This window comes from Orycteropus afer, unplaced genomic scaffold (assembly GCF_000298275.1).
Source record: "Orycteropus afer afer isolate SDZICR_OR568_19922 unplaced genomic scaffold, OryAfe1.0 scaffold00090, whole genome shotgun sequence".
Lineage (NCBI taxonomy): Eukaryota > Metazoa > Chordata > Mammalia > Tubulidentata > Orycteropodidae > Orycteropus > Orycteropus afer.
Window position 1 is genome coordinate 7,370,005 of NW_006921677.1, and position 13,379 is coordinate 7,383,383.

General features: G+C 40.4%; 1 protein-coding gene across 1 annotated transcript in view; it reads left to right on the plus strand.

Annotated features, from left to right (window-relative positions):
* The first annotated feature begins 8,852 nt into the window (after positions 1-8,852).
* EPC1 (enhancer of polycomb homolog 1) overlaps positions 8,853-13,379 on the plus strand; it is a 100,942-nt gene continuing 96,415 nt past the window's right edge. Inside the window, exon 1 of the mRNA XM_007942457.2 lies at positions 8,853-9,005. Within this exon, the coding sequence (XP_007940648.1) occupies positions 8,853-9,005 (153 nt within the window). The remainder of the gene's footprint in view (positions 9,006-13,379) is intronic.

Below are 13,379 nucleotides of genomic sequence, written 5' to 3' on the forward strand. Positions count from 1 at the left end.
ATAGGCCATAAAATTCATACTGGCAATAAAATTAAACTGAAATAACTAAGTCAATCCTGCTACAGTTCACTGAGATTGGTGATTTTCCCCTTATTATTTTAAGGTAGGTATGGACTGGATACCTGGGTATATTCTAAATGCCTTTATTTTATATCAAACATGTTGTTAGCTGCTGTCAAGTCATCCCCCAATTCATGTTGACCCCACGTACAGTGGAACAAAATGCTTTCCAGTCTTACATTGTCCCCATGATTGGCTGCAGAACTGACTGTTGTGATCCATAGAGTTTTCATTGGCTGAGTTTGGGAGGTAAAATAACAGGTTTTTCCTCATAGTCCATTTCAGTCTGGAAGCCCTTCTGAAACCTGCTCGGCATCATATAGCAACATGCAAGCCTCCACTGACAAATGGGTGGTGGCTGCATATCAAATATGTTGTTGTTGTTATTATGTGCTGTCGAAAGTTCTTAACTATTATGCACAGAATTCTATGCATAAATCAACTCTGGAGATAAGTCAGTAGTTCAAATACTGTTTCTGTGGCACTCTATTAAGAATCCTGCAATGCAATTATGATGTTTACTTCACATTTCCTAAACAAGGGAAAACAAATATCACAGGGGCTTCCAGTTTTTATTTTTTTTTATTTTCCTATATGTTATTTTGGAAGAACTACTTGCTGCCATTTCTTTATAGTTTATGAGGAAAAAGAAAAAGCAGAAAATTAAGAAAAAAATGATTACTTCAACTGAAAGTATATTAATTCAGTATGTATTACTTCTGCACAATGATTTTACACACACACACACACACACACCCCTGTATATATATTTGTTGTGGTTGTTAGTTGCCGTCGAGTCAGCTCCAACTCATAGTGACTCTGTGCACAACAGAACGAAACACTGCCTGGTCCTGCGCCATCCTCCCAATCCTTGTTGTGCTTGAGCCCATTGTTGTAGTTACTCTGTCAATCCATCTCACTGAGGGTCTTCCCCTTTTTTGCTGACGCTTTGCCAATCATGATACCCTTTTCCCGGGCCTGGTCCCTTCTGACAAAATGACCAAACTAGGGGGGATGAAGTCTAACCATTTTTGCTTCCAAGGAGCATTCTGGCTGTACTTTGTCCAGGACAGATTTTTTTTTTTTCTTTCTTCTGGCAGTCCATGGTATTTTCAGTATTCTTTGCTAACACCACAATTCAAAGGCATCAACTCTTCTTCAGTCTTCTTTACTCATTGTTTAGCTTTGTCCACTACTTGTCTGTCAGTTTGTCATACTGTGTTGGCTTGCATGCTGCTGTGAAGCTGGAGACTATGCCACCAGTATTTCAAATACCAGCAAGGTCACTCATGGTGGACAGGTTTCAATGGAGCTTCCAGACTAAGACAGATTGGTAAGAAGGATAGGGCCATCCACTTCTGAAAAAGTTGACCACTGAAAACGTTAGTAATATACATATATATTGGGCAATCTACTTCTGTAGTGATACTTCCTCAGAAACCCAAGGAGGGGTCCGTATGAGTCAGATCTGACTCAACGGTAGTGAGTTTTTTTTTATTATATATGAGCTCTGGTGGTGTAGTGCCTAAGGCATTTGACTGCTAACCAGAAGGTTGGTGGTTCAAACCCACCAGCCACTCCATGCAAGAAAGATTTGGCAATCTACTTTCATAGAGACACCATCTCAGAAACCCAAGGAGGGGTCGCTATGAGTTGAAATGACTCAATGGCAGTGAGTTTGGTTTTATATATGTCACTGTATCGGAAGACCAAAGAAGAATTGATGCTTTTGAGTTGTGGTGTTGGCAAAGAATGCTGAAAGTATCCTGGACTGCTAAAAGAACTAACAAATCTGTCCCAGAAGAAGTGCAGCCAGAATGCTCCTTGGAAGCCAGAATGGCCAGACTTCATCTCACCTACTTTGGTCATGTTGCCAGAAGGGACCATTCTCTGGAGAAGGATATCATGCTTGGTAAAGTGGAGGGTCAACAAAAAAGGGGAAGGCCCTCAACAAGATGGATTGACACATTGGCTGCAACGATGGGCTCAGGTATAGCAAGGATTGTGAGGCTTGTACAGGACCGGGCAGTGGTTTGTTCTGTTGTACATAAGGTCGCTCTAAGTCGCAGACAACCCAATGGCACCTAACAACAACAACAATATATCTTTTTTTAATGTTAAGAGATAATTGTGCATTCACACATTTTAAGGAAACAAATTTCACATTTTCCTAATTAAATACAAATGCAGTATCACTTTACTATTCACTCAGATATGCTAAAGATCCCATTAGTCTTATTTATCATTGTTTCTCCAGTACAAACCATTTTGCCTAGTCCTTAGTAGACATTTAATAAATATTTGTTGAATGCATGAAGGAATAAAGAATTTTGACTCCTGTTACCAAAATGGGTACTAAGATTTTTTTTTTCAATCATGTTTCCATCAAAGAGAATGTAACTTTTTTACATCATCCATTCTTGCCCTTCTTCCTGTCTGCCTCAGTTAGTAAGGTTAATCCATTCATGTTTCATTTTAGTATGCAAACATGTCCATATTTCTCCCATCTTAAAAAACAGATACCCTTGTGCCCCTAGTTTCCTTTTTTTCTCCTCTTCATGTAATCTACATTCAACATCTCACTTTTCTCGCTTCTAGTTCACTCCTCACTTCAGTTTAATCTGTTTTCTGTGGCTGCACTCTGGGATCAGACAGGCAGGGATTCAAATTTCAGTATTGTCTCTTTCTTAGGAACTTTGTGACCATAGGCAGCTCATGTAACTTTTCTAAGCCAAATAAGGACACAGTTCATAGGACAGTCATGAAAATAATTTCAGATAATGCATTTAGGGCAGTTGCACATTGCCTGGCACATAGAAAATATGCAAATGTGGTTGTATGCCTTTGAGTTCATTTTGTCTCATAGTGACCGTATAAGACAGAGTAGAACTGCCCATAGGCAATTTGGTTTTTTTGGAATCTTTATAGAAGCAGATTGTCAGGTCTTTTCTCCGGTGGAGTGGCTGGTGGGTTTGAACTCCTGACCTTTTCATTTCAGTCGAGCGTGCTACCAGGGCTCTTTCGAGTGCTCTTTATCGTCCTTATTAATTGAAAGTGTAATAGAACTTCAGAGATGAGAAGGTTGGTGTAGGCTTGAAAGGATTGTTTTGAATTCACGTAACAGCTCTCTCATTCTTCAGATTAGGAAATTAAGGCCCAGAGAGGTTGATTAGGTAAGGAAAGTTTCATGGAGGAGATGATATTTTAGTTAGATTTTTAAGAATAGCATTAATTTACATTTATTGATATTTACTGGGGCCAGGGACAGTTCTAAATACTTTCCATGTGTATAAGTTTCCTAGGGCCATCATAACAAATTATAGTCAGATGCCTTATAACATTTGTTCTGGCAGAATCCCTCATACACCTCCCTGGTCCCAAGCCCCATAAAGCCTATTATATTAAACATTCAAGGTACATACAGGGTTTTACAGTGAATAACAAATGGGTGCTACTTTGTAACTCACACCAAAACATCATTATTACTGTGTTATGTTAAAGATGTTTCTGTAGTGTATCTGGAAGGTATTTCTTTAATGTTTTCCGTTCATAGAAAAGGAGCTCTGGTGGCATAGTGCCTAAGGCATTTGACTGCTAACCTGAAGGCTGGCGGTTCAAACCCACCAGCCACTCCTTGGAAGAAAGATTGGGCAATCTACTTCCATAGAGATACTATATACTAAGACAAATGTTTGACTAACTGATGTACCTAACTGTTCCAACTAACTTACAAAGTCAACTTAAAGACAGATTTAGGAATGGAACTTGTTCATAATCCGGGGACTTCCTGTATATAATTGTAAAAAGTTCACACAATGTCCAAATCACATAACGTCCTATTTTACAGAATGTATCATGGATGTTAAATGATGCATGACTGTACTATAAATTGAGTTGTTTATAAGAACAGAAATCTATTGGAGGCTAGGGGTTCAAAATAAAAGTAGTACTAGTCATGTTGACTTCATTGCTTCTGAAGGCTCTGAGGAAGAATCTATTCCATGCCTTTCTTCTAGTTCCTTGCAATCCTTGGCTTGTAGCTATATCATTCCAATTTCTCCCTATTGTCACATAGTTGTCTTCCCTTATTTATCTCTGTGTGTCTCTTCTGTTTTATAAGGACACCACTCAGATTGAATTAGGATCCACACTACTCCAGTATGAAGTTATTTAGCTTAACTGATAATGCCTTCAAAGACCCTATATCCTCACAAGGTCATGGTCACACGTACCATAGTTTAGGACTTGAATATACCTTTTTAGGAAATACAATTTAATCCTCAAATAATTTCTGTGAAGTAAGATTTCGGTAGTTAGAAGTAGATAGATAGCCAATCTGAAGATGGAAAGGGAGGACAGAGAGAAAGAAATGAATACAAACCTGCAGGCAAGAAGAGATAGGATGATTTTTGAAGATAGTAATGAGACTTACTGGTCAGAGTGAAAAGACTGTCCCAGGTAATAATAACAAAAATATGCTGGGTAGAGAGAGTGAGGCAAAATTATGAAAGGCCTTGACACCAAAGAATTTTAACTTTTATTTAAAATAAAATAAAGAGAAGTTAAAAGTCTATGATTTGAGGAAAGAAGAACACAGAATAGAAGTAGAAATTTAGGTATATTGACTTGGTGGCATGTGTTCTACTATAAAACCCCAGAGGGCACAGTTTGTTCATATCCGCAGAACCCACAGCCTCAACCAGCCACTACTGGTTACCAGTAGTCACTAGTGACAGCTTCCTACAAAAAAAAAAAAAAGACTTTAAGAAAAGTTTATTGAAGAAATTAATGAATAAAAGATGTACTGGATTGGATATTATTTCTAGGTGTGAAGTGATGAGAGCTTGGACTATATTTAAGACAGTATAGAATCACATCCTAGAAACATTATTCAAAGAAGAAATAATAGGGCTTAGAGATGGACATATTGGGCATAAACAAAAATTTATTCTGGTTTATTGTACATAGCAAAATACAGTGTCAATGTACTTGTATTTGACACATACTCTTGTTTTTTTAAAAAACAGAAATTTGATATTTGAAACAAATCATTTCAAGGTGATGATGTTGTAAGTAATTATCAGCACAAAAATTTATGTCTCTTTACTTTCTACTATCCCTCCATTTAAGATCATACCAATTTTACCTCATATCTGGATAGTTGTCATTGTCACCTTCTGAACTCTGGCCAAAAGAAACCTCCTCATCCTCAAACACACCTGGCAGTTGCCTCCTCTCACCCTTTTGTCCACACAGTTGCTTCCTCCCATAAATACCCTTTCTTCTACCATTTTGTTCCCATTTCCAACTGCCATCTTCAAAACCGTATCATATACCACCTTGTCTGTGATGTCTAATCAACCCAGTTGGAACCAACTGCTCCCTTTTCTCAATTTGTACAGCACTGCTTTTGGTTAACTAGGTATCTCTTTACTGGTGTCTGATTTGTGTTCCTTATAATGATAGTACTGTGTGTCGCCTAGTTATTCAATAAATATTTCTGGCATGGATTAAATTTATTTTAAATACTGCAAATCCCTTCCCAAGTAAGAGTTTCCCTTTCAGGAAATTTTAATATGTTCGGCTTTGCACTAGTATACTTTTTTTTTTTTTCCTCTGCAATACTTAGAATTTCACATCCCTGTTGTTTGGTATCTTTAGAAAAGGAGGCAAGTGTAGGTTGGGAATACGAAAGAAAGTTAAAGACAGTGCAGGAGTAACCATTTTTGCAAGTAATTGTTTGGCAGTATAAAGGAAACAAACAAAACCTAGACCCTACGATTTGGACTCATGGTGACCCCATGTGTGTAGAGTAGAACTATATTCCACAGGGTTTCAAGGCTGTAACCTTTTAGAAGCAAATCGCTAGGACTTCACTTTGAAGCACCTTTGGGTATGTTCAAACTACTAATCCTTCCTTTAGTAGTAGAGTGCTTAACTGTTTGCACCCTCAGGGACTCACAGGACAAAGGAAGCTGAGGAAATTAAACCTGGACTTTTATTGCTGCACTCCTTCTCCTTAGGAGAGGGAAGTGAACTGAATTTAGGAGGGGCTTGAGACTCCAGCCTCTGAGTCTTTGGGAACGCAGTAGAATCTGGGAGTTAAAAACCCAGGGCATTCAAGAGATGGATGGAGAACTGATATGGGGGGGGGGGGGAAAGGATCTCTCTTAGCAGGCATATGACCTGCAAAAAGAAAAATAAAAGCTGAACTTCTTTATAAGCATACATCTGAACCTTCATGGAGAGTGATTCTAGAATTTCTAGAGAACAAGGAACTTAGTTATTTTAATGAAAGTACCAAATTTATTCATTTCCTTGGCTCACTTGTGATTTAAGGGCCTATTCTGTTCTATAAAGTCTTCCAATTATGAATTATACTATTAGGACTTTCAGGAATCTAATATTCGAAAGGCTGGAGAGAAGTATTACACTGTTCAGTCAGTATTTTCCAGAGCTTTGAATCGGTTTATTCTGGTTCAACGCTCTGCTGAGAATTTGCATTTCCACCCCAGATACACTTAATCAGAATTTACAGTTTAACAAGATTCCTAGGTGATTCTTCTTACAGATCTCCAGGTGATTCATATGTATACCTAAGAATCACCTAGGAATCCTGTTAAACTGTAGATTCTGATTTAGTGTATCTGGGGTGGAAATGCTAATTCTCAGCATGGGGTCATACTGAAATGAGAACTGGTTCGAAGCCCTGGTTGGGTGCTACTGTAGCTGCCTGTTCCCACAATAGCCTGGGCATTCATGGTATGGCAATTGTCATTCACACATGTTTCTCTAAGACTGTGCAAGATCCTCCAGGAGCCCTGTGGGTGCCAAGTAATCAGCAGCATACTTGGGAGGCAGTGAGGGCTCCCTGAATGTTCATTGAACAAATGCAGTCTTGATTTAGGAAATGTAGGTGAAAGTCCTTCTGCCTCAGAGAGGTGAGTTGATAGTATTGTAATTTTAGAATAATTTTAGAGATCTGTAATCTGTGTGTCTTTGTCTCCTCCCCACCCCAAGGAGTGTAGCTAAACCAGCCTGGAAGACAGCAGTTTGCCTATGTGTCCTAAGCTAATAACAGTTCATTCCAACCCAGCTCTTAAGAATTCTGATTTTTTTTTACTACGTGCCCTCCAGGGGGAAAGCAGACTTGAAAAAAAAAAAAAAAAAAAACCTTTGGTATCTTGGTGAACATCTGAAATTTTGCTGCCAAACGTATTAAATCCACCCCAACAATCTTTCTGAGTTTAGAAATATTCCACTAGAAAAAGCTCTCTGGATACCCATTTTCGGGGTGTGGTAGAATATAAACCAAAATGTCAGCCATCAGTCACATCTCTTCTAATAATTCAGTTCTCTCTGTCTCTCTCTTTGGAGGGGATAGACAGGGCTTTATATGATTACATTTTTTTAAAGTTTTTCAGAGAACAAATGATACTAAGTGTGAACCCGTGGCTATGTGGAAGCAGCATTTTTTTTTTTTCAGTATTAATAGAAAATCGTGACCTGAATATAAGGAATAGCCTGTGAAATTTTGAAGGTCTTGCTTTAATTTTTTTTCCTGAAGTTAAGTGTCCAATAATCATTCCCTTTGCTCCAATTACAATTTAAAAGTAAATGTGGGTAGATAAAATGCTGGATTTAAAAGGGGGGGGGGAGGACAAACAAGTAGGATTCTGTTTGTATGAGCCCAGTGGGTGGGAAATTGACCAATGGCGCCTATCAAATAAATAATCCAAAGTTTCATTAGACGTAAAAATAATTGCTGGTACAAGTTCACCCAAAGTAACCTTTTGCGCCTAATTTCGTGTGTATTTTTGCTTTAAAGACGTAAAAGGCCTTGATAACTGAGATAAGCATTCACTCACTGAATTTAGCATCGGTGCGCTTCACCTCTAGATCGCCTTTCAAAAACCCCCAGCGAAAGTGACTTAGGCATCCCCCTGGGCATCGCCCCCGCCCCTCGCACCAGCAGCTGGCGGGGAAAGCGGCTTTGACGGCCGAGGCGGGGACGCGGCGCCCAGGCTGTTGGGATGACAGGTGCCCGAGCCCGCCGACCCCCGGCGGGCGCCGTCCCACAGGCGGGTGCTCATTTTCCCGGACTAAACCTACAAGCGCGGCCCAGGAGGGACCGAGGCAAAAGCAGACACATTGCATTTCTCTCTCTATTGCCTTTCGAAAAGCCGAGAGCGGGTGGAAATAGTTTTTCTGCACCTTCGCCTCTCAGGAAACAGCGATGGGAGGGAGAGAGCGTGAGAAAGTGAGCGTGTGCGCGAGAGACGGATAGGAGCAAGAAGAAGGCTCGAGGTGTCTGAGCATCCGGAAGCTGCGGGCTGTCCTGGCGCGCGGCGGCCCTGTCCGCCTCCCAGGCCTGAGGGCGGGGGCCGTGAGGAGCGGGGAGCGGGGAACAAGGCCGGCGGGAGCCGGGGGTTGACGGGACGCGCGCTCCGTGCCGGCGCCCGGTCTCGAGCCCGCGCTCCCCCCCCTCCGCGTGCCCGCGCCGCTGCGCGATGCAGTGTGGGGAATGGCTGGGGTTGGCTGAAGAGCGCACAGTGGAGTTTTAATGTCCGCCATGTTGGCCATGGCGTATTGAAGAGAGCGAGCGAGAGAGGAGCGGAGCGGCACAGACTCCCACCCTCCCGGCTGGTGTTAGTGCCCGGACGGCGGGCTCTGCGCTCCGCCCCTCAAGTCCCCGGCAGCGGTAGGCGAGTGGGGACCGAACCCCCGGTTCTCCATGATCCCGCTGGCCGGGGCCGTTTCCCCAGAGCGGAGAGGTATCTGCTGCGCCTGAGATGAGTAAACTGTCGTTTCGGGCGCGGGCGCTAGACGCCTCGAAGCCGCTGCCGGTTTTCCGCTGTGAGGATCTGCCCGACCTGCACGAATACGCCTCGATAAACCGGGCTGTGCCGCAGATGCCCACCGGAATGGAGAAGGAAGAGGAGTCGGTACGTGTTAACTCCCTTGTCCGACCCACCGCCAGGCCCTGCTCCCTCTGCTGCCTGCGGCGGCGACGGAGCAACCTACCCACACAAAATGGCCGCCATCTTCTTTTCCCCGCCGACACTCAAGTCGCCGGCCGGGCTCTTACCCCGCCTCCCCCGGCCCCGACCCCGGCCGCCGCGGCCCAGTAGGGCCTCCTCTAAGGCTACCCGCCGACCCTGGCCACTTGTACCCAGGTCCCGCGGAATTCGGGGGCCCGAAAGGCACAAAGGGGTCACGTGACGAAGCTGCCGGCAGCCATTTTGTGGTCTTTAGTTCTTGGGTTGGGCCTTATGCATCCGGAGAGGGGAACGGGCCGGGCGGCGGTGGGGTGCGGCGAGCCGGGAGCCGGGAGCCGGGGAGGACCTGCCTGCAGGCCTCTCCATAGGCCGCTGGGTGGCGCTCTAGGGTCACCTCGGCCTTTGCGCCGCTGCGGGCTCAGGAGCGCGCAGGTTCTGTGCACCGTGGGGAATTTGGCTTCCCGAGGGCATGGAAAGCTTGTTGGGCTCAGTCCACGCAGCCCCGGCATGGAGTCTCAGCGGTGCATATACTGTTGACTGCAAGTCTGTGAGGCATATTTTTCCCCCTTCCTGCAACGAAATGTCTAGGGTATTGCACATTTGCCCGGACGATATACTTTGCTAGCTCTGACTTACTCTTTCTGGGACTTTTGACTCCATCACTCTCCAGTGCTGGTTAGTCGGAAGGTAATAAACTACCATCTCTGTTTTTTTTTTTTTTTTTGATCTTAGAGAATATGTTGCAGATTTGTTTGGGGTATGTGGCTCTTAGAAAGCTTGTAACTTTGTTACATTTTTCTGTAAAATAGATTTAAGTTTGCCAGCTTTTGGGTCACAACACGGAGGGAGAAAAGACCCAGTTAAAGTAAATGTTATAAATCTAAATTTCCAAAGAGATAACTTTCTCATCCATAACTGAACTAAAATTAAGTCAATTAATTCCCCGACATCCTAACATAAAAATGTCTAAATTTGTTGAGTTTCAGTATTTGACTGTTTACAGCTAATAGACATTGTATGGTAGCTGTGGCTTTACCTTGATGGCATTTGGGTTCAGACACAAGGACAATAGAATCTCCCTGTCATTTTCCCCCATCCCTATGTAACTTGAGGACTTCTAATCCTAAGGAATTGCATACCTTGGTTTTCAGGTACAGCCATTTAAACAGGGTGCAGTGTACTGACAGTTCAAGGAAGTCAAGGAGTCGCGTGGATTTGTGTGCTTCAATTTTGTTGTGGAAAATTGTACTGCAATACTTCTATTTGGTACTGTAAGAATTTTGAATGTAGTAATTATACTCTGTAATGTTTTTGAAAATAAAACTGTTTAAACTGTTGGGTTGTTTAACATTTTAAAGTAAAATAGTTGTGACAGTTGAATGTTACGTTTGAGAGTAGTGTCTTAAATCTAACTTTAAAGATAAGCTAAGTGTATGTAGTAGTTGAGATTGTCTAGTGTAGTACTGACTTTCAGCACCTTATCTATGAGACAGTACCTGTTTTTTTGTTTTTTGCTTTTTTGTTTGTATCAATTTTTAGAGTAGAATGGTGCCGTTTGTTTATTTTTAAATAAGTGATTTGTTTTAAAAATTAAAATATACTTGTGACTGCAGAATTTTGTCTTTTGGTTTTATTTTGTTTCTGTTTATAAGTTTTATAGATAATACTGTCAAGTTTGGGTGTTGGTGTTAAACCTTGCCTTGGAAATTAATTTTGAGTTTTTTTTCAGCCAAGGGGAGAGCTTTGATTAAAAGCAAGATACCACTAAAGTAAACTTTAGAAATTTAGTCGAGTCTTGTTTCTTTGAATACTTGGGCAACCCCAAGAGCTACACAACCTTAAAGTCAGAGCTAAGCTTAACTGAAGCATCAGTCTGTTTAAATTTACAGATAATTTTGTTCACTGAAATAATTCTGACATTTTATAGTGCAGTAGTTATCATTAGTTTGTAACACCTGGAGTCCCTGTTTTTGAGGGCTATAAGGTACTTATTTATTTTTTACACTACTCTTTTCACTTTAGAACTTGTTTCACTTTCATCCAACCCAAACTATGTATGAGCAATAAAGCATAGATGTCCAGAACAGATACTGAACTTAATACCTGAATGCAAAAAAGTACTGGGAAAACAACCTGCTCTTCAGTCCTGTGGGAGCTCTGGTAGCATAGTGCCAAAGGCACTTGACTGCAACCAGAAGGTTGGAGGTTCAAACCCACCAGCCACTCCTCGGAAGGAAGATGGGGCAATATACTTCCGTAGTGATACTGCCTCGGAAACCCAAAGAGGGGTCCCTATGAGTCGGGGCCAACTCAACGGCACATAACAACAAGTCCTGTGGTTCATGCTGGTAGTAGTGAGCTTATGTAAACCATAGTTATAATTTTGAAAATAGCATGTTATACAATATTGAAAATGTTTACTAAACATAAAGATAATGGAATTCTATGTTAACCTTAGAAAAACAAGAATGTTTTTGATAATTTGCTGAAGGATTTTGAATTATAAAAAAGAGGGATTAAGACAAACTTCTGCCTTCTGACTGACACATTAGTTACACTATTTAAGTTCAGTGACCTCTGAATTTGGTATCTACCTTAGAAAAAGTATATAATCTATGTTGGTCATGAAAGATGGGCAGATTTAGATTAGGACAGTTTCTTACATACCATCTCATTAGTAAAGCATTTCATGATCAAAATGTATCTGCAAAATTGTCATGGAAATATATTTAGTAGTTGTTACCATGTTGTTTCTGTAGTAAATTTGACTGGACAGCACATAACAACAGTAAATTTAACAGAAATCTAGGTCTTAACGCTGAGAAATAACACTGTTAATGTACTTCAATTTAACCCATTTTAATAATACAAGCTGAACACGCTGGCCTAATTAGACATGCTTCTTAATTTTTAAAGAAAGTGGCAGTCTCGTATTCCCCCTGAAAAAAAATGTATTTGGAGGTAAGGGAAAAAAAAAAAATTATTCACCATCAGCACCTAGTTGTTTGTCAGTTATTTTTTATTATTGTAGGATCAAAAAACAACTCTGAATTGTAGCTTTTAGGGATAAAAGTCTGAATTGTAGTATGTAATACGTTGTAATTTGTTAAATTAAAAAGTAACACACGTTTAAAGCTTTGTATTTGCTGAATTACACAAGTAATTTTCAAGCCATAGGAAAGTAATAGACTCTCAATGCTAAATATGAGATAAATGAGACCCTTTTGGGGTTTAAAAAAGACCAAAGTTTAAATAAGTTAGACCCAGATTGGAGTAGGAAGAGATGGGGACAATTACAGCTTCATAAGTTTTAAAGTACAATGGCACATACCATATTTAATTGAGAAGGTAACTTATAAAATATATTAATACTATGAGACTTTTTATTAACATGTTATTCTGGTTAAAGTTAGATTTATTATTTTAGATACTTCTAACATGAGGATAGACATTTTTAAAAAGTTGGTTTTAAAGTGATATTTAACAAATTGGAGCAACCTGGCTCCCATAATAAATTTAACTTTTCATTGTGGCTCCATTTATAAGAGTTGGAGATTTAACCTTCTGTTACCTGGATTGGTTTTGATAAGATATTTGATGAAATTAGGAATGCTGTCACACTGATAGTAGCCCATGGAGCCACCTTTGAGACTGTAGGTCTAATCCTCATAATCTTAACACCTTGGTTTTAACAGGGCTATTGCCAGACAAAATGATCTGCTATTTCTTTCTTAAAACTATGTCCTTGTCTTCTGGCCCAGCATCACAGTGTTGTTGAGGCCAAGTTAAGAACCATATATAAAGTGGCCAGGCGTGTATTAATTTAGTTTTTAATTAGACATTAGAAATGTCTGATATCCTCATATGAGAAGAAATAGTTAAGCACTACATTTTCAAAACTTTTTATAAAAGGATCTTTAGTTTTGCTATTTTATAAAATAAGACTGAATTATTTAAAATAAGTTTAAAAGTTTGAATTTTTTTTCTTTAAAAGAAACCAAGAATCTCAATCTCTCTCTCTCTCTCTCTCTCTCTCTCGCACACACACATACACCCTTTTACTATATTGCAAACCAAGACTTATAGCCCTTCTATCTGGACCTCTGAAAATCAACATAGACTTCTTCATTCTATCCACTGTCAAGAATAAAGAGAAAATCAACATAGACTTCTTCATTCTATCCACTGTCAAGAATAAAGAGAAATTATGTGAATTTGCAATTGTAATAGAAGCAACGTATATATATTCGTTTTAATATATAGCTCAGCTTAAACATGAATGGAGAACACTTGATACTTTTGCTTTAAATAGGAGACAAT